The 26,814-nt window shown below is 49.1% G+C and overlaps 1 protein-coding gene across 1 annotated transcript; it reads right to left on the bottom strand.

Annotated features, from left to right (window-relative positions):
* Positions 1 to 1,291: 1,291 nt before the first annotated feature.
* Positions 1,292 to 26,739, bottom strand: ESPL1 (extra spindle pole bodies like 1, separase). The gene is made up of 31 exons (XM_012763528.3): positions 26,662 to 26,739; positions 26,131 to 26,223; positions 24,890 to 25,951; positions 24,490 to 24,594; positions 24,196 to 24,316; positions 21,498 to 21,634; positions 20,300 to 20,493; positions 18,344 to 18,583; positions 17,976 to 18,120; positions 17,736 to 17,874; positions 17,403 to 17,542; positions 15,895 to 16,029; positions 13,233 to 13,352; positions 11,940 to 12,111; positions 11,421 to 11,549; positions 11,143 to 11,299; positions 10,432 to 10,541; positions 7,953 to 8,941; positions 7,135 to 7,507; positions 6,781 to 6,942; positions 6,163 to 6,376; positions 5,873 to 6,063; positions 5,199 to 5,326; positions 4,946 to 5,068; positions 4,149 to 4,304; positions 3,869 to 4,039; positions 3,641 to 3,745; positions 3,355 to 3,470; positions 2,451 to 2,534; positions 2,148 to 2,312; positions 1,292 to 1,652 (listed from the first exon to the last, which is right to left on the bottom strand). The coding sequence occupies exons 2-31, from the start codon at positions 26,209 to 26,211 to the stop codon at positions 1,451 to 1,453; spliced, it is 6,366 nt and encodes a 2,121-aa protein (XP_012618982.2). The 5' UTR covers positions 26,212 to 26,223; positions 26,662 to 26,739; the 3' UTR covers positions 1,292 to 1,450.
* Between the last annotated feature and the right edge of the window lie 75 nt (positions 26,740 to 26,814).

The raw sequence follows: 26,814 nt of genomic DNA, 5'->3' as shown, positions 1-26,814 counted from the left end.
AAGTACTGCACAAGATTTATTTATTTATTTACATTTATTGTTTATTTATTTAGAGAATCTCGCTCTGTTGCTGAGGCTAGAGTGCCGTGGCATCAGCCTAGTTCACAGCAACCTCAAACTCCTGGGCCCAAGTGATCTTCCTGCCTCAGCCTCTCCTGTAGCTGAGACTGCAGGCACGCACCACCACACCAGACTAATTTTTTAGAGATTTTAGTAATCTCTAATTTTAGTAGAGATGGGGGTCTCGCTCTTGCTTAGGCTGGTCTCCAACTCCTGACCTCAAAGGATCCTCCTGCCTCAGCCTTCCAGAGTGCTAGGACTACAGGCTTGAGCCACTGCGTCCAGCCCCAGCACAAGATTTATTAATCAGTAAAATGTTTTACCATGTGCTAGATGTGAAGGGTACACGACAGTGTAAGATATGTGCTTCAAAGGAGCTTATTTAGTCAGAGAGACAAACACCATTGACCAGCAGCAAAACCCCACAAAATCTGCCGCTAAAATACATGGCACTGAGAAGTGTAACAGCCGTACACAGGAAGAGAGCAGCAGCTTCTAGCATCGACTTAGGTGGGTGGCAAGGCAACTGAGGTATTAAAGCTAGTGCCCCTCCCAGGAAACCCGAAGCAGGAAGACAGGACGGACAGGATGGTACCAGGCCAAAACACTCGCAACAGGCCTAACAGTACCCTTTCTTTGGGCCTGTCTCCACTTAGCATTGGAGTGCTAAGTGAAATTGGATCAATTCACTTTTGCACTTTTGAATGCTGCCCCTCTCTCCTTCTGCTTTGTCTGCTGAGGCCCAGCCTGGACCAGCTGTGTCCTGTGGCCTTGCTTTTCTTCCTAAGGCTCTTAGACTTGAACTCCAACTGCCTATAGTACCACATAGTGGGGAGAGGGCAGTTGTCTTTTTTTTTTTTTTTTTTTTTTTTTGAGACAGAGTCTCCCTTTGTTGCCCAGGCTACAGCGAGTACCCTGTCAGCTTAGCTCACAGCAACCTCAAACTCCTGGGCTCAAGCAATCCTGCTGCCTCGGCCTCCCAAGTAGCTGGGACTACAGGCATGCACCACCATGCCTGGCTAATTTTTTCCATATATATTAGTTGGCCAATTAATTTCTTTCTATTTATAGTAGAGACGGTGTTTCACTCTTGCTCAGGCTGGTTTCAAACTCCTGACCTCGAGCAATCCGCCCGCCTTGGCCTCCCAGAATGCTAGGATTACAGGCGTGAGCCACCGCGCCCAGCCTGTCTTGTCTTTAAATGTTCTCAGATGTACTACACAAAACAGGGTTTAAGTGATGTATCTTTATTAAGATTAAATCAAAAAGAAATATTTCATTTAAAACACTGGCGAAAATAATTTTAAAATATTTATCCTAAGGATTAAATATAACTTTGGATGTAGAACAGCCAAATGGCTTCTATGAGCAATAAGACAGTTCCAAAGGGTTACCGCAGAGAGACAGGCAAGCCATAGGCTACAGGTGCAGCCCCAATAAGATACTTGAGTCGGGGAGCCTGGCGGGCCTGGCTGATATAGTAGAGAAGGGGAGCCCCTGGGCCTGCTCCAAGCCAGCCCTGCAACAGAGCCTCCGTGTAGCGGTCAATGTCACGGTCAGTCACATCCCAGAGATTACCCAGAAACAAGGGGCTGGGAAAAGAGAAGGAAGAAATACTAAGTAAGGGTTCTAAGACAGAATGCACAGGAAAATACAATTAGTGGTGGTGGTGGGTAAGTAGAAAGGATTGAGCCAATGAGGATTAGGGTTAGGGTTAGCCCTTTGTTCCAGGAGGATAGAAGGGGCCTAAAGCAGTGGGTCCCCAACCTTTTTGGCACTAGGTACCATTTTCATGGAAGACAATTTTACCATGGAACTGGGAAAGGCAGGGATGGTTATGGGATGATTCAAGTGCATTACATCTATTGTGCACTTTATTATTATTACAGTGTAATATATGACAAAATAAGTATACAACTCACCATAGGTTGGGGACCACTGGGCTAAGGGTTAAAGGCCCAGGCATACCAGGGAACCAGGATGGGAGGAAGGTGGGGCACAAGAATAAGGATTCAGAGCTGGAAAAGGACCTGGGGTAGGGGCAGAGTCTTGATGTCCTAGGATGGATCCTGTCCCTTGAGACTCACCAGCCAGCCATGATGTACTTGAGCACGATGCCAGCCCCCTCCAGGTTTCCATGCACAGCCAAGGCCGCACTGCTGCAGCCAAACAGCAGAGCCACTGCCCGGCAGCTCAGCCGCAGGATGGCCTGCCCATCGAGGAAGCGGGCACCAGCCCCGTGCCCTGCATAGCTAAGGCAGAAGGAGGTGAGATGAGCCTTGACCTAGCAGTACCAGGCAGGCCTCTGCCTGTGTTCAGAAGCTTTAAAGTCCCAAAACAACCCATGGTGATACCATCCCCTCTCCCCACATCCTGCCCTAAGCACTCACATGTATAAGTCATGCTCTGTCAGGGCTGCCTGCAGCTGTTCAGGGCTTGGCACCTCTCCAATCACCCCTCTCCAGCCAGCTTCACTGCAGGGAAAAGGGAGAAGTAAGAATGAGGGCCAGGCATAGTGGCTCATGCCTGTAATCCCAGCACTTTAGGAGGCCAAGGCAGGAGGATTGCTTGAGGCCAGGAGTTTGGGACCAGCCTAGGTAACATAAGTGAGACCCCCGTCTTTACAACAAATAAGAAAAATTAGTAAATAGCTGGGCATGGTGGCACTCGCTTGTAGTCCCAGCTAATTGGGAGGCTGAGGTGGGAAGATCACTTGAGCCCAGCAGTTTAAGGCTGCAGTCAGCTGTGACCACACCACTACACTAGAACCTGGGTGGCAGAATGAGACCCATCTTAAGGAAAAAAAAAAAAAAGAATAGGTTCCTAGCACTCTGGGAGGCCGAGGAGGGTGGATTGCTCAAGGTCAGGAGCTCAAGACCAGCCTGAGCAAGAGTGAGACACCGTCTCTACTAGAAATAGAGATTAATTGCCCAACTAAAATATATAGAAAAAATTAGCCGGGCATAGTGGCACATGCCTATAGTCCCAGCTACTTGGGAGGCTGAGGCAGCAGGATGGCTTGAGCTCAGGAGTTTGAGGTTGCTGTGAGCTAGACTGACGCCACAGCACTCACTCTAGCCTGGGTAACAGAGTGAGACTCTGTCTAAAAAAAAAAAAAAAAAAAAAAAAGAATAGGGAACTGCACAGCAAGGGTCTTGTGGCAAAGCGGTGAACTGAACATTATTAGATGGAAGGTGGGCTGAAACAATTGATTCTGGAGAAAAGGAAGAATGTAGCCACTATATATTGTCTCTACCTTTCCCTGTCCCCCTCCTTGCCCTCAACCCCACTGACCTGCTAAAATTGGCTCGAAATTGTTCCTCTGTGCTTGTCAGGTTCTTGTGAGGGTTCAGGACATAGAAGGTACTTCTCGGATCCACTCCTTGGCTCAGCACTGATGAGGCCCCAGACTGGGAAGGAGACATTGGTGGTTTGGACCCATCAGGAGGCCCAAGCTCCAACAAACTCAGCCCCTTTGCACATCTGACCCATTCCTGTATTCCCAGGTCCCTCTGCTTCTTTTTCTTCAGGTCTCCCCCAAATACCAATCATCCTCAAATACCAGCCCCTGAACCCCCACCTCTTTCATGATGGAGTAGCTGAGTAGGAAGCGGAAGGAGGGCATCCGGGTGACAGGTAGTGCCCGGAGGCTGGGCATGCTTTCCCATGGCAGCTTCTGCAGGTCCTGGGCAAAAAGCACTCAGAGGTTACTGTCCCCAGCCAGGTATACGCAGGAGTCCCAAGGGGCATAGCGGTGAGTTGGTGCCCATTACCCACTAGACACTGTCCCTCTGCCCCAGCTCTTTACCTTGTCTAGCACCAAGACGAGGTGCTTATTGCCTGGTACTGTCTGGCCCTTTAGACGTCCTACTGCCTCATTCAGGAGCTCTTGGGCTCGCTCTGGCTGGGTTGGGCACAGCCCATAGGCCAGTGCCTGCACGTCTTGAGGGGTGAGGGTTCCGGCACCACTGAGCATGACCTGCAGGGGAACGGTGGTCGGTGAGCACCGTAACTCCCATCTCTACTCATGATGGCTAGTGGGCAGAATTAAGTCTAGTTTCTTCCCCTTGCCTGCTTTCTTAACTCACTTTCAGCAGAGTGGGGTCAGGATATTTCCAGCCACATTCCTGCAACAACTCTTGGAGGCGGGAGGCCTCCTGGGCAGGGCCAGGCTCTTCACTGGATGGCAGCAGCAGCCCCCTCCAGCAGCCCAACACAGATTTCTCCAAGGAAGTGATGAGAGCCTGAAAGCAGACGGTGGAGCCTTTCGTCAGAGGAAGCCAAGTCTCTTCCACAGACTGTGACATTTTGGAGGCGAGGAAATGGGTTTTCTATTGTGTATATTTGCCTTACATCTCTTTCTGCCAATCTTAGAAAGCAAGAATGTAGGAACCTTTTTCCATTTTCCAAAACTCTGGAGAGTATATATTATTACATATCTCTATGTTGTGACAAATATGAATAGGTGGGCACTGAAGCCAGGAAACTGATACTTGGGCTGAAATCCTTTTTATTGGCTGGGTGCAGTGGCTCACGTCTGTAGTCCCAGCACTTTGGGAGGATCACTTGAGACCGGGAGTTTGTGGCTGCAGCAAACTAGAATCCAGCCTGGATGACACAGTGAGACCTCACCTCAAAAAAAAAAAAAAAAAAGAAAAAAATCCCCTTTTTCCTGTGTATCCTTAAATATTCCATTGCCATGCTCCCCCAATTTTTGGCTTTTATGTAAAGTCTACCCCAAGTGACATAATTTTCTATTTAGGCCTACTCTTCTAGAAAGGGAAATAGCTCAGGACTGACCCAGGATATCTGATAGAGAAGACATTGGCATCACCGGGGTCATTTCTAGAGCAGGGCTGACCCCACCCATCCCGGCAGCACACACCTCCATCCTATGGTCCAGTTCTAGCCGCCCTGTCCACCATTCCCGCTTGTCAGTGCAGCTGCTGTTCTCTTTCTGTTCCTTCTGGATGGCATCAAACTCATTCAGGGCTGAACTGAGAGGAAGCTGTGGGAGAGGGGGTTGTGAGATCTCTGCTTGTGCATGAGATCACCGTCTGTCCACCCCCTGGCCAAAATGTAACCAGCCTGACCAGAAGCTCACCCCAGCCCGACTATGCTTGGCCCAGGAATCTTACCTTGTTCTGGGCAGTGGGGATCTGCACAGTGACTGGGGGACTGTCCTTTTCCAGCCGGGTCAGCAAGAGGGTGTTGCCCATAGTTCCAGGCTGGATGGTGGCCAGGGCCAACACACATACAGTCACCCCTAACAACAGGACACACCCAGGATCATTTCAGCTGTTACAAGGAATTCCCTTCCCTGGGCTTTGGTGCTCAATTCCTATCTATCACTCAAGACAACTCCAAGAAGTCTTCCCTGGAAACTGGAGTTCAAGGTGCTCTCTCTTGCCCTAATACCACTGTCTGGACAGAGACCATGTCTTGTACTTCTTTGTGTTTCTCACAGAAACTAACAAAGGGCCTTGCACAGAGCAAGGCACTAAAATCATCTGTTAACATGTTTCACATTACTGCAGGAAGATCTGAGACATCTGAACTCACCCTTGAAGATACTGAATTTGCTGATAAATCATAGTTGAGGTTAAAAAAAAAATCAACTTTTTGATTTATTTCTTTATTTTTCCCCCACCCCCCCAACTTTCTGATTTAGAGTTTGATGAGAAAAACAAAATGGCCAATAGGTGAAAAGGCATGACCTAAATCTGACCAGTACCTAAAACTCTTTCACCTAGCTCCTTAGTAAGAAGGTGCCCAAGAGGACAGAGGGCCAGCCAGAAGCCTGCCAGCATACCCCTAGGGATCAGAGCCAGGTGCTCCTGGAAACTCTCCGTCTCAGGCTGGGGGAAGTGGCCCGATCTTGAGGTCCTGAAGGAAAAGAGGTGCTGGATGCGGGCCAGGGGGACATCTCTAGGCCTCTCCTGAAGGCTCAGCCTCTGGAGCTGATCTGCCATTTCAAGCGATCCTCGATGCTTCTGGATCTTGCTGCAGGTAACACAGGTAGGAGTGAGTGCCCCTTCTTCACAGTCTGGACCCTCCTTCCAGTCTGCCCCAGCAGGGACCTTGGGGATGGTGGGTACCAACCTGAGCTGCCTGTGGAGGTGGGTGAGTAGCTGGTGGCGACAGGTGATGGAGACAGACTCGGTGACCAGGAAGGCAGTGGCATAGGGATCTCGGCTGCCCAGGCACAAGGCCAGGAAGCGGCAGAGGGGGGCATAGAGCACACTAGGAGGACAGCCACTGATGCCCCGGAAAGCAATGCTCAGTGAGTCACAGATGGAATCCAGGGTAGAAAGACCTAGAGGAAGGTCAAGATACTTGCTATAGATGAATCCCTTATTTCCTAGTTCATAGGAACTTTCAAGGAGTCCCGGTCTCATGTCCCACACAGAAAACAGCAGTTACCATTAATGAGGGGCCATGTACCAAGTAGGGTGCTATGCAACTTATAGGCATCAACTCCCTCCATCCTCCCCAAATCCCATTTTACAGTGAAGGAAATAGAAGCTCAGAGAGGTGAAGTGACTTGCACTGCACACAGTTAGTAGACAGAGTGCTGGGATTCAAACCCAGGTTCCAAGGCTACCGGATCCAGATGGGAATGCAAAGCCAGAACCACTGACAGACTGCAAGGACACAGAGATCAAAAGACCTTGAGACACAGCCCTCTTTAGGTGACTAGAGGGGGGTCAGCATATTCACCAATGGCTACAGGGGCCGAGAGGAGCCGAAGTGGAGAACAGAGGTCCCTGTCACTATCCTTGTCTGGGCACAAGATGGGCAGCTCCTCCTTGCTGGAATCTCGTCTCAACAGCTCCCGTTCTCCTATGACTGTATCAGGGCCTGAAGCTGGAGCCTTGCTACCTGGGGAGAGAGCGTGACTTTTTCATAGCACTCCCTCTTGCCATCCCCTTTGCTCTTCCTTCTATAATCTAGTCCCTTGGAGCCAGCAAAAGAACTTCCTACACTCCCTTGGCATTAGTTATTCCTTGTGCATTGGCCCCAGGGCACTCCCCACAAACACACCCCTTCTGCCTCTCACCCTTGCCATCATACCTGATGCCGAGTCTTCCCCGTCAGAGCCCCTGAGGATCTCAAAGCTCATTTCCATCTGATTTTCCATCAGTTTCTCCTCAGGGACGGTCCTCATGATCTCAGTGCCAAGCCTCGCCTGGCCAGAAAGGGCCCTCTGGGGTCCCTGCTCCTCACAATGTCTTGATGCCATCTTCTTGGCCCTCCGGTTCCTGCCACTCAGGCCAGGGGGCCCAGGAGCAACCACTGCATCAGTCTTTGCATCAGTCTTCGCGCTCAGGCCCTTTCTAGCCCCGCCCCGGCCCCGCGAGGCAGTGCCCTTTCTTTTTGGCTCCTCTGCCAGCCTTGCCTCAGCTGAGATAGGGTCTTCTAAGTCACTGTCATCACTAAAGTTCACCTAGGATGAGGGAAAGAGAGGACCAAGGGGCCTTCAGTGACAAGACACCTTTTGATAGCAGGTGGCGCTGCAGAGGCACCAGCAGGCACTATCTGAGGACTTGGGAAGTTCAAAAATTAACTTTCACATGAAACCCACCACTCTCAATCAGGGGCAGCAACTCTTGGGTGTGAAAAGAAAGAGGGAACAGAAGATAAGGAGGAAGGATGAAAAGGAAAAGGAATCTTGAAGTTAAGGAAAGTGCCTTCTATATGCAACAAAGGGAGACCTGGAACAAGGTCTTGCTGTGGAAGATGTAGGGGTCCTGCAGATAGCAGGAGAGACTAAGGTTGCACTTGGCCCTAGGGAGGGAAAGCTATCCCACAGGGACACCTGCTTTGTAGAACACTCTTCTCCAGGGCCACCTCCCCTATACCAATACTACCTGGGGACAGTCCCATCTTACCTTGAGGCGCGTCTGGACCCTCTGTTGTACCCTGGGGGCTTGGGGAACTTCTGGCTTGGGCTTTGTAGGGTAGATTTCCTCAAACACGGTGAAGGGGACACGAGGGCCGGCCTGCCTGGCCCGGCCTGAGGGCTTAGGTGTACAGGGTGGTCCTCCACCTTCCAGACCTTTCTGAGAGGTATTATGGAGAGGCAGGGGAGCAGAAGCAACCTGCTTGCGCCCTTGTCCAGAACGTTTTTGGCTCCGAGTCTTAGAGGGCTCTGAGCATGGAGGACTTTTTATTAATGGTGGCTGCCAGCCCCAGGAGCTTGAAAAAAGCTGGGCAGTACAGCAGCTGAAGCCAGCCAGCTTTGCAAGGGCCCGAATCAGGAGCAGGCTGGCTCGCCAGGGCTCTAGGTGGGGCATCCGTGCTGCTACAAACTTCAGCCCTGACTCCAGGACCTTCTGCAGGTTCTTGTTTGATGGCTGGCTCAGGCCTTCCAGTGCCAGCCGTGTGTATGCCTGCGCCAAGATCTCATCTAGGAGGCTTGGGACTGGGGACAGGGGTGTTTTATGATTTAAGGAAGCTTGGAGACCTTGGGTGAGGCGCTTAGTGGCTGCAGGGCAACCCTTCAGCACAACCTGCAGCAGATCCAGACCCTGGGCCTGATGACCCATGGCCAGACTCACCCCTGCTGTGACCAATACCCAGCGTAGACAGACTGCTGAGAGGACAGGGCTGGCACAGAGCGAGCAGTCACAGGTGGGTGAATGGGACAGGAAGCCGGGGGTGGGCTGGGGCTTGGTTTTCAGTATGGGGGAAGAATTTGTAGAAGGTGCTATGGGGCCAGGCTCCTTGGCCACAGTGGCTACTAGTTCCAGAGCAGGACCTCTTAGGAAGAGCTCCTCTTCCGGCAGCTGTGGAGGACAGGGCACCTGGGCCTGCCGCTTCCCTTTCTGCAGGTGGACCTTCTTCACAGGCTGTGGGTTCTGGGCTATCCCACCAAATTCTGGGGAGAGGGCAGAACAAGAATTACAAAACTGTCTCCTATGTGAGGGAGATGTTTAATGGCACCACTGCACTCCAGCCTGGCCACAGAACAAAACCCTATCTCTAAATAAATGGGCAAGACCCTATCTACACCCTGTCTCTAAATAAATAAATTTTTTTTATATTTTTAAATTTATTTATTTATTTTTTTTATTTTTTTTATTTTTTTGAGACAGAGTCTCGCTTTGTTGCCTAGGCTAGAGTGAGTGCCGTGGCGTCAGCCTAGCTCACAGCAACCTCAAACTCCTGGGCTCGAGCGATCCTTCTGCCTCAGCCTCCCAAGTAGCTGGGACTACAGGCATGCGCCACCATGCCCAGCTAATTTTTTCTATATATATCAGTTGGCCAATTAATTTCTTTCTATTTATAGTAGAGACGGGGTCTTGCTCTTGCTCAGGCTGGTTTTGAACTCCTGACCTTGAGCAATCTGCCCGCCTCGGCCTCCCAAGAGCTAGGATTACAGGCGTGAGCCACCGTGCCTGGCCTAAATTTATTTATTTTTTAATTTTATTGTTATATATATATATTTTTTTTTTTTTTTTTTTTGAGACAGAGTCTCGCTTTGTTGTCCAGGCTAGAGTGAGTGCCGTGGCGTCAGCCTAGCTCACAGCAACCTCAAACTCCTGGGCTCAAGCGATCCTTCTGTCTCAGCCTCCCAAGTAGCTGGGACTACAGGCATGAGCCACCATGCCCGGCTAATTTTTTCTATATATATTAGTTGGCCAATTAGTTTCTTTCTATTTATAGTAGAGACGGGGTCTCGCTCTTGCTCAGGCTGGTTTCAAACTCCTGACCTCGAGCAATCCGCCCGCCTCGGCCTCCCAGAGAGCTAGGATTACAGGCGTGAGCCACCGCGCCCGGCCTATTGTTATATATTTAAAAAAAATTTTTTTCCCATTTTTCTTCTTCTTTCATCTGAAGCCATGATTCTAAATTTATTTTTGTTTTTGGTTTTTTTGAGACAGAGTCTTACTCTGTTGCCTGGGCTAGAGTGCTGTGGCGTCAGCCTAGCTCACAGCAACCTTGAACTCCAGAGCTCAAGCGATCCTCCTGCCTCGGCCTCCTGAGTAGCTGGGACTACAGGCGCTGTTTTTAGTAGAGACAGGGTCTTGCTCTTGCTCAGGCTGGTCTTGAACTCATGACCTCAAGTGATCCTCCCACCTCGGCTTCCCAGTACTAGGATTACAGCTGTGAGCCATTGTACCTCGGCCAAATAAATAAATTTAAACAGCCAAAATGTATTGGGCCCAGCTGAAAACTAGAATCAGGGAGGGTTAGCTTGGATAGGTTATCTGAAGGAAGGAGACCAATGGTTTGAAGTGAAGAGAGTATTGCACGGGGACCAGAAGTCAATTTCTGATTTAGAAGGAACCAAACCTCTATGTATAGACATGTTGTAGTATGTGTGTGACTTTCATCACTGCCAGGGAATGGGGCACGACTGCTCACCTGTGCAAGACTCGAGCAAGAACAGAACCTGCTGCAGGTCTGACTGACAGAGGTCGATGTCATTGCGGGCCAGCTCCAGCTCACCCTTTAGCACCAGGAACAGGGCACACCTTGTTCGGAGAGGGGAGAAGAACCAATCAGAGGAATCTTTTTTCCCCTGGAATCTTTCTCTTTGCTCCTTTTCCAGACAGAGCCATCACCATCTTGCCTTGCCTCCAAAAAGCCTTCACTCCCTAAAGCTGACTTAAAGGCTCCCTACAGAAAATGCTTTATACTTCTCTCTCATTCCAACTCATCTCCGTGCATTAGGACAGAATTTCCCAAACTGCATTCCTCAAAAAAAGGATCCTGTAGGCAAATAAATGTAGGGAAACATTGTACACTAGATCTCCCTTTTGGACATTTACAATACATATGAGCATACTGTAGGACATGGAGAGTACTATAGGAAATAAAAACAACCTTGATTAACTCAGCATTTCCCACTTAATTAGCTATAGAATGCGTGCTTCCACAAATCCTTCTATTTTTTCTTTTTTAAAATTTTTTTTGTTTTTTGCCCCTACCTTCCCCTCCCCTCCCAGCCCGCATCCGTCTGCACAAATCCTTCTAAACGTAACATGTGATCTGTGGAATGGTTTGGGAATCCATGGTCAAGGGTGCGTGACACTGAGGTGCCAGAATCGGCATCCTCTTGGGCCGTGTACTCACTGGCGTGGTATCTGTAGCTTTGTAGTGAGTTTTAGGGCCTCCAAGCAAAAGGCCTTGGCTTCACTCACACTACCCAGGTAGCCCAGGCGGCAGACTAGCTTCTCTGAGCAGCTTAGCACCTCTGTAAGAACCTGCCATTTTTGTACTAGGTTTTCACCTGTAGCAAAGGAGAGAGATAAGACCATCACCACTCAGCACCAGTCCAGATCCTCTGGAGACAAAACTCCATCATACAGCTTGTCCATTCCCACAGGGGCTGCTCTCTTCCTCAGACTCACCATAGTCCAGAAATTGTGTCTCCACAGCTGATTTTTGAATTGAAAGTACATCACTGCCCATCAGCAAGAGGATGATGCTTCGAAGGAGCTTATGGGAGTCCATGAGTGCTATCTCAGGTGTCTGCCAGCCTGTGGGAGGTGGGTCAGAGAAAGAAGGGAGAAGATACAGCCAGAACTTTTGCTACCTTCAACTACTAAGATAGCAGATGCAAAGCATGCTGCCCACTCTTCCTTCTGCACCTGAGGCAGACAAAGCTAATCAATCACAGAACTCTTTCTCTCTGAGATACAGTGGGGTCACAGAATCCTTTCAGCCTAGTATTCCAGGCAGTCACTAATTAATTGGTTAGTGATAGCAGGCAAACTGAAACCCATTTGCTATCCCAGGCCTACTGTATACAGGTTCTACGTAGGCCAGTCCACACAGTTGGACAGCGGAGAGGACAAGGGCTGCAAAGAGCTGATGGCAGACAAACCATGCACATCATCCAAGGAGGGCCATCCACCCTGTTCTTTTACCTTGGGCACAGAGCTCCTCCCAGAGGGAGCCTGAGAGGCTGTTTGATGAGAGGCTAAGGTAGACTGCCGCTAGTTGCAGGGCCTGAACACGCAGCAAGTACCAAGCCTTGGATGACTTCTGGAGGGCAGGATCCCGAAGGACAGACAGCAACAAAGAGATACCCTCGGTCACCTAAGAGACAGAAGGGGCCGGAGGAGATCAGTAAGTGAAGTCAGACAAGCATGTCGGAGCTTGAGATACCTCTGGATATCTGGCTCAATCCCCTGCTTTTAAGAATGATAAAGGCTATAGAGAAAAAACTAGAGCCTGGGAGGGTACAGGACTTGGCCAAGTCACACAGCTAGTTTGAGAGAAACTCAGGTCTTTTGGATCCTACTGGATTTATAGTCTAGAGCTCCTGTGCCTTCCCAGGATCATTCTTGTCCCAGTTTTTAGTCAAAGAACAGACTTCTTCCCTCCTACCCCTGAGGAAACTGGAAAAGAATGAAAAGCTAGTATCTGTCTGTACCAGAGAAGGATTGGTGAACAAGTCATTGGCAAGGAAATATTACTACTTCTCAGGGTCAGGATCATTTTGTCTAGCTCGAGGCAAATATCCAGAAAATTCTAAATTCTAAATCTTTTTTTTTGAGACACAGTCTTGCTCTATCGCCTCAGCTGGAGTGCAGTGATATCATCGTAGCTCACTGCAACCTCAAACTCCTGGGTTCAAGCAATCTGCCTGCCTCAGATATCCTGAGTGGATAGGATCATAGGTACACATCACCATACCTAATTTTTCTACTTTTTGTACAGACAGGGTCTTGCTTTTGCTCAGGCTAATCTTTTTTTTTGAGACAGAGTCTCACTTTGTTGCCTAGGCTAGAGTGAGTGCTGTGGCGTCAGCCTAGCTCACAGCAACCTCAAACTCCTGGGCTCAAACAATCCTGCTTCAGCTTCCCGAGTAGCTGGGACTACAGGCATGCACCACCATGCCCAGATAATTTTTTCTATATATATTAGTTGGCCAATTAATTTCTTTCTATTTATAGTAGAGACAGGGTGTCACTCTTGCTCAGACTGGTTTCGAACTCCTGACCTTGAGCTATCCACCCGCCTCAGCCTCCCAGAGTGCTAGGATTACAGGCGTGAGCCACTGCGCCCGGCCTCAGGCTGGTCTTGAACTCCTGAGCTCAAGCAATCCTTCTGCCTCAGCCTCCCAGATTGCTGGGATTATAGGTGTGAGCCATTGTGCCTGGCCTAAAATCTTTCTAATACCCAGGACCTTCAGGGATTAAGAAAGTGAGAAATACCTTCTGGTGAGTCCAGTAGAGTTGACTTCGAAGTAGAACACAGGTTAGGGAAAGGAGCAGGTATGTGTCAGTGGTCTGATCAAGACGCTTCAGGCTGAATTCTGCCTCTTCCATGTATAACTAAGGAAGCAATCAGAAGACACATGAGGATAGGCAGCCAGACTCTTCAAATTTGATAGAGTACAGCATTTACAAGCAAAATGCCCAACATGTTCAGTTAAATATTAAATTATTTCAAGTATTACAAACTACAAAGGAGTTATTCATTGACTAAATAAAATGTTCATTTAACACTTCAGTTAACCACCATGCTACAAAGACAAAGCTGAATGAAGAGTAGGCAGGACCTTCTCTTTTTTTTGTTTGTTTGCTTTTTTTTGAGACAGAGTCTCGCTTTGTTGCCCAGGCTAGAGTGAGTGCCATGGCGTCAGCCTAGCTCACAGCAACTTCAAACTCCTGGGCTCAAGCGATCCTTCTGCCTCAGCCTCCCAAGTAGCTAGGACTACAGGCATGTGCCACCATGCCCGGCTAATTTTTTCTATATATATTAGTTGTCCAATTAATTTCTTTCTATTTATAGTAGAGACGGGGTCTCGCTCTTGCTCAGGCTGGATTCAAACTCCTGACCTTGAGCAATCCGCCCGCCTCAGCCTCCCAGAGTGCTAGGATTACAGGCATGAGCCACCGCACCCAGCTAGGACCTTCTGTCATATATCTTGCAAGGCAGTGGGGACACAGGCATACATATGCAATCATGACATACTGCCATGAGTATTACCCAGTGGCATGGGGACCCAGGGAAAGCAAGTGATTCTGCCCTTGAAGAAGAGGATGTAGAAGAGGATGTAGAGGATGTAGAATGCTTCATGAAGGAGGTGACAATGGAGCTAGGCTTTGAAAAGAAAGTAGAGGTTTTCTGAGGGAAATAAAAGTGGGGAGTGGTACATTTTGGGTGGAGGAACTAACAAAACCAAAGACAGAGAGGCACACATAGGGAATACAAATAACTGGTATGGTTTGGCATAAGGTTCATGGGAAGAAGTGGCAGAGAAAGCATGAACCAGAATATAAAAGATATGCAATATAAAGACATGCAACAGGGCGGGCGCGGTGGCTCACGCCTGTAATCCTAGCACTCTGGGAGGCTGAGGTGGGAGGATTGCTCGAGGTCAGGACTTCAAAACCAGATGGGGTCTCGCTCTGAGTAAGAGCGAGACCCCATCTCAACTATAAATAGAAAGAAATTAATTGGCCAACTAATATAGATAGAAAAAATTAGCTGGACATGGTGGCGCATGCCTGTAGTCCCAGCTACTCGGGAGGTTGAGGCAAGAGGATGGCTTGAGCCCAGGAGTTTGAGGTTGCTGTGAGCTAGGCTGATGCCACGGCACTCACTCTAGCCTGGGTAACAAACGAGACTCTGTCTCAAAAAATAAATAAATAAATAAAGACATGCAACATAGGCCGGGCGCGGTGGCTCATGCCTGTAATCCTAGCTCTCTGGGAGGCCGAGGCGGGCGGATTGCTCGAGGTCAGGAGTTCAAAACCAGCCTGAGGCCGGGCGCCGGTGGCTCACGCCTGTAATCCTAGCACTTTGGGAGGCCGAGGCGGGCGGATCGCTCAAGGTCAGTAGTTCGAAACCAGCCTGAGCGAGACCCCGTCTCTACCAAAAATAGAAAGAAATTAATTGACCAACTAAAAATATATATACAAAAAATTAGCCGGGCATGGTGGCGCATGCCTGTAGTCCCAGCTACTCGGGAGGCTGAGGCAGCAGGATCGCTTGAGCCCAGGAGTTTGAGGTTGCTGTGAGCTAGGCTGACGCCACGGCACTCACTCTAGCCTGGGCAACAAAGTGAGACTCTGTCTCAAAAAAAAAAAACCCAGCCTGAGCAAGAGCGAGACCCCGTCTCTACTATAAATAGAAAGAAATTAATTGGCCAACTAATATATATATATATATAAAAATTAGCCGGGCATGGTGGCGCATGCCTGTAGTCCCAGCTACTCGGGAGGCTGAGGCAGAAGGATTGCTCGAGCCAGGAGATTAAGGTTGCTGTGAGCTAGGCTGACGCCATGTCACTCACTCTAGCCTAGGCAACAAAGCGAGACTTTGTCTCAAAAAAAAAAAAAAAAAAAAAAAAAAGACATGCAACATAAATGGGACTTAGGGAAAAAGTAAAAAAAAAAAAAGGATATGCAATATAGAATCTAGACAGCATCCTTTAGATAACAGGGAAGCCACTGAAATCTTTGAAGTGGGAAAGGTAAGCTCAGACCTGAGCCTACTAGTAGTAGTTAGAAGACAAAGTAGAAAAAAGGAAACCTAGAGACAAGGAGACCAACTAGGAGACCTTGTGACAGTCCTGTGTGAGTGACGAAGCAACAACTAGGGCAGCAGAAACAGTGGGAAATACAGGATTAGCAGTATGTGCCTGGAGCAGAATCTGTAAGACTTAATGAACTGGTTTTGCAGTGGGAAGAAAGATGCCTCCGCTTCTCACAGCTGCTCTAACACTCCACACTTTACAATATTCCAGCCAAATGCGGTGGGAGAAGGCAGAGAAGCTGCCCCTTCAGTGTCCTGTCTTCTCAGGAAAAGATGAGCTTCTACAGCCATAGGCCCCATGTGACCCCCAGGCTAGGGTGGCTGGGCACTCACCTGAGCATAGCTGGGACAGCCAAGGTTCAGGAGGAGCTGGATGATGTGGCAGGAGGAGCCAACTGCCTTCACGTGATCCTCCAGTCTCTCGGAGATGATCCGCAGAAGCAGGAGGACCTCCAGAGCTTGCAGGGGCTGGTTGGCCAAGAGCAGCAAGGTTAGCCCACTCCTGCTCAAGCCTCCATTTCTACCCTCTGCTCCCCAGCCCTTTGGGACCCTGGACTGTGGTCTGAGCTCAGAGTTTGGATTGAATGTGGTTATATGGAGAGAGCAACCATCAGACATCCTCAGGGAACCCAAGATGAGAGCAGCAGGGAGACCACAAACCACCTGTTTTATAGCCTAGGTGCCAATCACCATCAATAGCCAGGGTTTACCAAGCGCTCACTATGCGTCAGGTACTGTGTCAAGAGGTCTGCATGCACCAACTCATTTAATCTTTATGGCTACTCTAATCCCGATTTTACAGCAGAGGAAACTGAGACCCATATAAGTTAAGTTGCTTGTCTAAGTTCACTAGAACCAAGACTCAAATCTAGGACTGAGGTAGTTCCCAGGCTCCTTATATGACAAATGTCATCTAATGGTTCATAGTAACAGTATGTGCAATGTTTTGGGTTTTTTTTATTTCTTTGTTTTTCTCATGTGGGGTCCAGGGAACAGCTTCAGGGTGTCTTTGACACCCCCTGAGATTGTATGTAAGAATATAAAATTGCATCTATAGGAATCTATGTATTTTCCTGAGTATATAGGCCTCAAATTATCTAATAATAATTAAAGCTAACATCTGAGCATTCCCTTTACACAAAACATCTTCCATGCATCATCATATTGAATGATAATGCTATGAAGTAGTATTATTGTCCCTATTTCAGAGATAAGGAAATTTAGACTGAGATGGTAAAGCAACTTGCCTGAGGCCATACACTAATAAATAGTGGAGCTTGGATTTAAACTCAGAGAACTAATGATAAAGCCTATGCTTCCCCCGCCCCCCCCAACTCCTGACCTCGAGCAATCCGCCTGCCTTGGCCTCCCAGAGTGCTAGGATTACAGGCGTGAGCCACCGCACCCGGCCTTTTTTTTTTTTTTTTTTTTTGAGACACAGTCTCACTCTGTCACCCTGGGTAGAGTGCAATGGCGTCATCGTAGCTTACTGCAACCTCACATTCCTGGGCTCAAGCAATCCTCCTGCCTCAACCTCCTGAGTAGGTGGGACTACAGATGCATGCCACAATGCCTGGTTAATTTTTCTAATTTTAGTAGAGACAGGGTCTCTCTCTTGCTCAGGCTTGTCTCAAACTCCTGGGTTCAAGCAATCCTCCCGCCTTGGCTTCCCAGAGTGCTAGGATTACAGATGTGAGCCACCACGTCTGGCCAACCCTATGCTCTTAGTCACTGGTTTATATGCTTCTCAGCAGGTTCACAGGCCAAAGAATCCAAAGGAGCTCAGTTCTGATTCAGCCCCTATGGGTCCCTGCCCCATTATCAATTCCCTGCCCCATTACCTTCGCCAGCAGCTGATAGAGGGCTGCTAGGATCTGCAGTGAGGCTGCTGTCTGCTGGAGACACCGCACAGCTGGAGCCTGCTCCTTTGAAACCACCTCCTTCCACAGAACCAGGGCTTGGTCCAGGCATTTGGACTGAGCTGTAAGTCAGAAGAAAGTGACTGCTCTCTCAGCACAGGCCATCTGGAGAGAAGTTGGCTTTCTCCATAACCTCTCTGCCCTTTGTGCCAACCTCCCACCCTGCAAGGCCAGCCTCTCACACTTGGGTCCCTGTCATGCTCTTAGGAAGCCATGGAGGAGACACCCATGCCACGCTACATTTACTACACTCACCAGCATCTGCAGCCAGGTTGAAGGCAATGTTACTATATAGGAAACGATCTTCCTGGAGTTTGTCTTCATAGTTCAGGTCATTGACTTCAAATTCCTCCAGGTTACTAGGGGCTTGAGCTCTCCGATCTCGCTCTATACCCTGGGTGGGGAGATCAAAGTATAAAACATGGTGGGTACAAACTTACCTGGTGGCCCAGGGAAAATAACACCCTATACCCGGTTCTGCTCAGCCCCACTCACTTCCTGCATTTTGGCTTCCAGGGTACAGATGTAGAGCCATAGCAAGGCCTGTGCTTTATCGTCCAGAAGCCGATCCCTGGCCTGGGCCTCGGGCCTCACAGACTCCAGAAGCTGCAGGGCTTCCTGGATAGCATCCAAGGCTGAGCTGTAGAGAGGGGGTGCACTTAATCTGGGCCTACTATGAGTACCTGCCACAGTGCCCTGGGAGGGGCCTGTGGCAGAACAGCTGGCCTTACCCTTTGAATGAGCTTCCATGGCCACAAAATGAAGGGGGCACTCAGGGATGAAGAGAGGGAAACTGGCTCTGAAAAGAGTGAGAGAACCTAGGGCAAGGAGCAAGAGTGGCCTCCCCAGCTATCCCTGCTCACCAGTCAGTCTGCTGGGCAAAGTTGTGGTAGCAGAGCACCTGAGCAAGTTCCACCAGGTGGGTAGCTCGTGCCCATGCCCCGGCTGGTGTTTCCTCGGGGCTCAGCTCCAGCAGGTCACAGATGACGTTGAAGCGTTCCTGTCCGGTGTCAGCTCGCACTGCCTTATAGGCTTGCAGCTCCTCCCTCAGCAGGAGGACCAGGGTCTCCGGGTCCCAGCCACTCAGGCTGTCTCGCAGAGTCCTGAGAGAGGGCAGGCTCAGCACCAGGGCAGAGCCCATGAGGCACGAAGCCTCTGCCCCATACCAAGGAGCCTCATCCTTGGCTTGCTGAGAGTTCAGTAGGTTTCCCATTATGGCTTTAAAAGTTTAAATCAGTTTGTACCCTTCTTCTGTTTAATACACTGCTGTGGGCTGCCACTAGGAACCATATCCAAATCCCTTCCATGGCCTATAAGGCCCTGTGTGACCCAGTCTCTGCCCACCTTACCCCCTCATTCCATGTGTTTCCCTAACCTACAACCCATTCCACTACCTTCCAGCGTGCTGGCTTTCTCAACATGTTCCCAAGCTAATTCCTACCTTGCAGCATTTATATTTACTATTCTATTATACTATTCCTGCTGCAAGGAATTCTCTTCCCCCAAATCTATTTTTATTTTTTTAAAAGACAGTCTTGGCTGGGCGTGGTGGCTCACACCTATAATCCTAGCACTCTGGGAGGCCGAGGCAGGCGGATCGTTTGAGCTCAGGAGTTTAAGACCAGCCTGAGCAAGAGTGAGACCCTGTCTCTACTAAAAATAGAAAGAAATTAATTGGCCAACTAAAAACATATAGAAAAAAAAATTAGCTGGGCATGGTGGCGCATGTCTGTAGTCCCAGCTACTTGGGAGGCTGAGGTAGAAGAATTGCTTCAGCCTAGGAGTTTGAGGTTGCTGTGAGCCAGGCTGACGCCACGGCGCTCACTCTAGCCTGGGCAACAAAGCAAGACTCTGTCTCAAAAAAATAAATAAAAAATAAAGACAGTCTCGCTCTGTCACCCACGCTGGATGCAGCAATATAATCACAGCTCACAGCAGCCTCAAATTTCTGGGTTCAAGCGATCCTCCTGCTTCCGCCTCTTGAGTAGCTAGGACTACAGGTACATGCTACCATGTCTGACTAATTTTTAAATTTTTTGTAGAGACAAGGTCTCACTGTGTAACCCAGGCTGGTCACTTCCCCAGGATCTTTGAAGGGTGGATTCCTCCATATCCTCTAGTCTCATCTCATATATTACTTCTTCAAAAAGGGCCCATAGAAGGCTGGGTGCGGTGGCTCATGCCTGTAATCCTAGCACTCTGGGAGGCCGAGGCGGGCGGATTGCTCCAGGTCAGGAGTTCGAAACCAGCCTGAGCAAGAGTGAGACCTGTCTCTACTATAAATAGAAATAAATTAATTGGCCAACTAATACATATATAGAAAAAATTAGCTGGGCATGGTGGCACATGCCTGTAGTCCCAGCTACTTGGGAGGCTGAGGCAGGAGGATTGCTTGAGCCCAGGAGTTTGAGGTTGCTGTGAGCTAGGCTGATGCCACGGCACTCACTCTAGCCTGGGCAACAAAGCAAGACTCTGTCTCAAAAAAAAAAAAAAAAAAAAAAAAAGGGCCCATCTAAAGTTGCTCCCTCTTTTAGCAAATCACCGTTTAATTGTCTTCATAGAACAAATATGAAATGTATTTGTTTTTTATATCTCCCCAAGTAGAATATAAGCTCCAAGAAAGCAAGAACATTGCCTATCACCACTATACCCCCTATACCTAGCACAGTGGCTGGCATATAGTAGACACTCAATGAACAACTAATGAATGAAAGAATGACTGCCTTTTTCAAACATAAGGATGGAAGGACATGACCATGAGTACAAAAGGCCACCCTATCCATGAGGCAAATGTGATTGTCTTCTCCCCACCAACTCACTTTAGCTGTAGCTCCTTGTCTCCAGCCCTGGCCGCATCCATTTTGACCCGAACCCAGAAAGTGACTGGCTCAGTCATGTGTTCAGGGCTACGAGGCTGCAGTGCTGCCAGCCACAAAGTAACCATCTTGCAGCCCTGGGCCTGTTTACCCAGTTTCTTCAAACTCTCTACATGTAGCCGGAAGCACCTGTGCAACTGACCAGAGAAAGGGAACGGGAGAGAGGAACCAATGAGTGTGTATGGTAGGAGGGTATCTGCCTGCACGAGTACATACACCGCATGGGGCAGGAGGGGATTGGCAGGTGGACCTCCTGCCACACCCCCACCCCAAAGCAGGTGACAACTAAGAACTAAATACCCTGGATGCTCTCAACCTCAAAGGCTCCATTCTACCCCACCACTATATTTATCATCTACATCCTTGAAAACCAGCTCCTCCTCCTGCAATCTTTCTCTCAGCAGATGGCACTGCCTTCTCCTGAGTCTGAAAGGCGGGGCCATGCTTGACTCTCCTTTCTCTTGCTCTCCCTCCCTCCCAGCCAGTCACTAACCATGTTAATCCTTGCAGCTTCTTCATTTCGGTTCACCATTCCCTGCCCAGGCTACTGCAGCATCCTGATTACCCAGTCTTGTCTCTTGCACTACGTTCATCACAGTGATGCCAGAGAACTTCAGAGCACCCACCTGATGTCACGCTTCCACTCACATCCTTTAGAGGCTCACCACCTCACTCAGGATGAAACCGAAGGCCCTCTACAACCCACCTTGCTTGCCAATCCAGCCAACCAATCCTTTCACAGGTATTCTTAAGAACATTGATTGGTTCTCACTCTGGTTGCCCAAAGGACCATCTGGGGGAACTTTTAAAATATTCAGATGCCTGGGCTCCAGCGCTAGAGATCCTGATGCAATTAACTTGGGCCAGGTTTTAGAATTTTTATAAAGTTCACTCAGGTTATTCTCATGAGCAGCTAGGCTGAGAACTACAGGCTTAGGATAAGGCTAAATGTAAAAATTGAGTCAATCTAAAGAAAAAAGTAAGTAACAATACAGGTGAGGTATGGGAGATCTTGCCCCAGGTACTAGTGTCAACATGCTGCTCCTAACACCCTACTCCAAGGCAAGGTCCTGGCTAAGCCCTTTCCTGCTACTCCACTACCACATAACCTTCCTTCTGCGCCCTTCCTTTTCCCTCATACCTTCTCAGGAGGCACCTCAGTATAAGTGCCTGGCTTCACCAAGCCCAGGTGCTGACAGAGTGGCTCAGAGATGGCACAGGCTTCGGCATAGAGCTTGTGACTGTAGAAGCTGTAGGCCAAGTTACTGGTGTAAGAGGCTGCAGGAGAGAGAAAGGACAAGTGACCATAGGCATGGTTCCCACTGCCCTCTCCCACTGGAGAGCCAGAGGAGAGCTCAACCTGTAGCCAGATCAGCAGCTTCCAGATCAGACAGGAACCCCTATCGTTAGGCAGTGAGGAAGGGGCGGCTCTCCCCTTCCTGCTCCAAGTTGGCCTATGCCCTCCATTCCAATAAGGCGAACCCATACCAGTTTTATAAGGCTGAGTCTGCATTCCAACACAGGCCCATCTCTCCTCATGTTCCAATCTCTCTGTTGTCCTTCAAAAGTCAGCATTTTTAGGGGAGATGCTCTGGCCTGTCTCTTACCTCCCTCTCCTTCCCTCAATCCACTGACGCCACACTACCTTCCTTGCTATTCTTCAAATGTACCAGACCCTCTCCTGCCTCCGCGCCCTGGCACTATTTCCTTGCCAGAGATGTTCTTTCCCGGGGATCCATGTGGTAACTCCCTCACTTACTCCAAGTCTTTGCTCTCACCACCCTCTCAATGAGATAGTCCCTGATCATCCGATTTAAGATGGCATCTTGCCCCCTCACCCACCCTGGACTCCTAAGATTTCCTCTCTTATCATGCTCTACTTTTCCTTTTCCCCCACATTTCTTGTTACTTTCTAACATGTTGATAATTCACTGACTTACTGAGTCTGTTGTTCATCTCCCACCCCCACCCTGAACTAGAATGGGGCTCCCTGAGTGGAGATGTTTGTTTTGTTTACTAACACATCTCAGTGCACAAAATAGAGCTTTGCTGACAATAGGTACCAAACAAATATTTGTAATAACTAATTTATGCAGTTTCTTGGCTATCAACATAGATGGCTGGGAGAAAATAAAGTCAGTCTTCAGTACTCTGTGGGAAGAATGTTCACCCTAATAATTTTTTGAGTCCTGCTGATATTTTTATCTCTATGGCTAAGTTCAACCACTGAGAATATGAAAAGTATTCCAGAACGTTCCCATAACTGAAATCCTTGGGATCATATGATTTAAACTAAAGGGCCATGCTTTTTGTAAAATGAGAGAGAAATGTATTATGAAATACAAAAATAGGCAAAGCTATTAGGATAGTTGTTGGTAGGGGGTACTGAGTGGAAGGAGACACAAAAAGGGCTTTTCTGGGATATAAGTCCTACTCTGTCAACTTCACCTAGATGTTGGTTACAAAGTGTGTTCACTTTGTAAAAATCCATCCAACTGTACACCTATGATCTACACACTCTCTCTATCCAGATATGTATATTATAATTAAAAAGGGTGGGGAGGCCGGGCGTGGTGGCTCACATCTATAATCCTAGCACTCTGGGAGGTCAAGGCAGGCGGATTGTTTGAGCTCAGGAGTTCAAGATCAGCCTGAGCAAGAGCAAGACCCCTTCTCCACGAAAAAAATAAAAAGAAATTAGCTGGACAACCAAATATATATATATATATATATATATATATAAAAATTAGCCGGGCATAGTGGTACATGCCTGTACTCCCAGCCACAAGGGAGGCTGAGGCAGGAGGATCGATTGAGCCCAGGAGTTTGAGGTTGCTGTGAGCTAGGATGACACCACGGCACTCTAGCCCAGGTAAGAGTGAGACTCTGTCTCAAAAAAAAGGGTAGGAAGATCAGGCACAGTGGGTTATGCCTGTAATCCCAGCACTTTGGGAGGCCAAGGCAGGAGGATGGCTTGAGCTCAAGAGTTCAAGACCAGCCTGGGCAACATAGTAAGACTGTCTCTACAAAGACTGTTTAAAAATAGCTGAGTGAGGCCCGGCGTGGTGGCTCACGCCTGTAATCCTAGCACTTTGGGAGGCAGAGGCGGGCGGATTGCTCAAGGTCAGGAGTTCGAAACCAGCCTGAGCGAGACCCCGTCTCTACCAAAAATAGAAATAAATTAATTGACCAACTAAAAATATTTATAGAAAAAATTAGCCGGGCATGGTGGCACATGTCTGTAGTCCCAGCTACTCGGGAGGCTGAGGCAGTAGGATCGCTGAGCCCCGGAGATTGAGGTTGCTGTGAGCCAGGCTGACACCACGGCACTCACTCTAGCCTGGGCAACAAAGTGAGACTCTGTCTCAAAAAAAAAAAAAAAAAAAAGAAATAGCTGAGTGTGGTGGCTTGCACCAATAGTCCTACCTACTTGGGAGGCTGAGGTAGCAGGATTGAGCCCAGGAGTTCAAGGCTGTAGTGAGCTATGATTGTGCCACTGCACTCCAGCTTGGGTGACAGAGTGAGACCCTGTCTCTAAAAAACAAATAGAAAAAGGGTGGGGAGAAGTATAAATGCACATTGGTTTATATATACACAATATCTCCAGAAGGATATACAGCACACTGATATTTGTTGTCTCTGCAAAAGGGAACTTGGGTGAATAGTATTAGGAATGGGAGAGGGACTTTTCACTGACTGTATGTCCCTTTGTACAACTTGAATTTTGAACCACATGGATGTTTTACCTGATTTTTAAAAATTTAAGTTAAGTACTATTTGTCTGCCAGATGAGTGATGACCCTCCCAATAACCCTGTATTTGGGCCCCACAGCACTAACCAGTCATCCCCATGTAGTCAGTCAGCTCTCGGCCTGACAGGCCCTCTAAGGCCTCCAGCATCCACACAACAATAGATTTGCAACTCTCCACTAGCTGGGCCAGGTCAGCCAAATCAGCTACCTGAAGGAACAAGAAGGGCTTGAAAGTGAGAATGGCAGGCCCAAGGTGACCTCTACCCCACCCACATCCAAAGTCAAAGCACTGCCAAAGCAATCCCAAAGCTCTATCGAGGGCAGTGGAATAACCCCAGACCCTAGGACCCTAGTCCAGGTTCCTCGATTCCCAAATGGTACCTGACAGCTTTGGGCAAAGTCATAAACCACGACAGCGTAGAGGTGAAATGCCTGAAAGTGCATCTGATACAAAGATTGCTGCTGTTTGGAGGAGACTCCACAGACCTGAGGAAGGAAGAGGAAGGTTGATTTGAGATGTAGAGATAAAAAGTGAGCTCCCAGCTGAAGACTGACCCAGAGTCCTGGAGAGCTGGCGCAGCTCAGGGGGCAGGAAGATGGACATTAGGAGGGACCTCTGCTGTCTCAGGGTAGACTAGGCTGCTTGCTGGCTGGCTAGGCCTAGTCCAGAAAGCAGCTTATCAAGGAGGGAGCCAGGGCTTCTAGATCTTACCAAAGACCGTAGGCTGGTAGTGAGTTCACAGAACCACATCCCCACCCTACCTCCAGGTCCTTAACTCACACTATCATCACGCAGCTGCTGGATAAGGGAGAAGTACCCTTGAAGAAAAGTGAAGAGGCTCAGAATAGCATCAAGTCCATAGTGCCTCTTGGTACCTCGCTCCAGACCTGAAAGGAAGAACTGGCAGGTGTCATACAATGCCCGAAGTGGGGGTGATGGTGCCTTCATACTATTGTTCAGGACAGCTGATGCGTTGATCAAAAGCTTGGCCACTGCCTGGGATCCTTCCTCCCCAGCCTGTAGCAGCTCAACTCCCAGCTGGCATAGCTGGAGGCTGGGGGTTAGATTGGTGTTCCTTATATAACCATGAACCTTCTCCACCATGCTGATGGCTTTGTTGTAGTGACAGCTCCAGCAGAAGCGACGGCAGTGTTCCAAGGTGAGCTCCAAGAGGCAGAGGGCCCTCTGGGGGGAAAGAGGACCAGGAGAGCCCTCTTCCTCACCCACTAAGACTCTGATCACATGCTTGGAGAGCAGGTCATCTAGGAAATCTGCATCTGCTTCATTCAGACCATGTCCACTTGCATCAAATAGCTGATGGGCAGCTACCACTCGACAGGCTGTTGGAGAAGCAAAGTGAGGAACCTCACAAGGAGTACTTTCATCCTCCAAGAGTACTAGGAAGCTCAAGGCCTTCAGCCGAGTTGAGAATGCAGCTCGAGGCTCCGACAGGGCTTCTGCCCCCTTCCAAAGAAGAGAAAAGCTGCCTCGAGCTATGGCTTCATAATCCTGGAGAGCAGCTTGGTGAGAGCACTGCATCAAGCAGGCATGGAGGGGCTGAGCCAGGCGGAGCATGGCCTCTGGGCTTCCTTGTGAGGCAACATTCCGTAGTAAGATGAAGAGAATTCGTTCCAGGTAGAGGAGAGGGCGCTGGAGAGTGGACCCCAAGTAGCCATCACAGGCCAACTCTGCCAGCTCTAGCAAGCTCCCCAGGTGCCCAGGGCAAGCTAGTTTGGCAGTCAGCTGCTGGTTGCAAGCCCTCAGGATGGCATCACAAGTTTGTCTCCTCTCAGCATCAGATCGGCTGCTGGAAAAACCAGCTGGAGGTTTGGACAGGAACTCCTAGGAGAAGGAAGATATGATTGGAGCTACCAAAAGAGGCAAAGAGGTAGAGATAGCAGAAATAGAGTTGATCAAGAGAGAGTCCCCTACTTATCTGGCTCTTCCAAATAAGGCAAAACACAAATAAAACAGCTCAGTTTGGAAAGCCAGGTGTATCCAGACCCACACAGCACCCCCACCTTCACATCAGGCAGCAACTCTTCAACCTCCTTCTGGCTGCTTAGCAGAGTCCCAAAGTTGACTCCTTTGAAGATCCTCATGATGCTGGAGAGCTATAGCAAAGGAGACAATTAGAGAAAGTGGAGAAGATTCGTAATGCAGCTAACTGGAGGAAGGGAGAAGGGTATGAAGGCCTCAGAAGGAGGAGGCAATGAATCCCATTTGAAATCCTACTCATGGGGGGTGGGGGGAATCATGCCAGGAGGCCGGGCTCCCGTTATAAACTGACCACGCTTCTGCTCTTCCTCCCAGCCGATGCCCACTCTCACTACCCTACTAGTCCTCCACTCCACCCTAGGGGACTCCGCCAAGCTCTTCAGCGCCCACCCGGACGTCTCAAGATCTCCCTACTCACTCTCGCAGAACTGCCTCCAGCTCTCCCCCAAGTCAACTTGGGGAACCCCATTCGCCTTGGCGCGTATATACGCTCAAGAGTCTCTCCCAGCCTTACCGCCCAAGAAATCGCCGTCCTTCCCGCATCCAGGACCTACCTGCCACACCGAGTACCCCGCAAGATCCAAAACGTAACCTTCGTTTTCCGCGCCAGCCCCTCCTTTCAAATATCGCCAGCGGCCAATCAGCGAGGGCTGCGTAACGCCGGCGTGCCGCGCGGCGCACTGGGAGTTGTAGTTCGCCCGACTCCC

Source organism: Microcebus murinus, chromosome 10 (assembly GCF_040939455.1).
Source record: "Microcebus murinus isolate Inina chromosome 10, M.murinus_Inina_mat1.0, whole genome shotgun sequence".
Taxonomy (NCBI): domain Eukaryota; kingdom Metazoa; phylum Chordata; class Mammalia; order Primates; family Cheirogaleidae; genus Microcebus; species Microcebus murinus.
This window is presented reverse-complemented; position numbering and strand designations above follow the sequence as displayed.

Coding starts and splice junctions, on each gene's coding strand:
- ESPL1 (XM_012763528.3), bottom strand. CDS start 26,211: ATGAGGATCTTCAAAGGAGTCAACTTTGGGACTCTGCTAAGCAGCCAG. Junction 5,327..5,872: donor CCTGGCTCTGATCCCTAGGG/GTATGCTGGCAG, acceptor TCCTGTTGTTAG/GGGTGACTGTATGTGTGTTG. Junction 4,040..4,148: donor CTGACCCCACTCTGCTGAAA/GTGAGTTAAGAA, acceptor GTTCCCCTGCAG/GTCATGCTCAGTGGTGCCGG.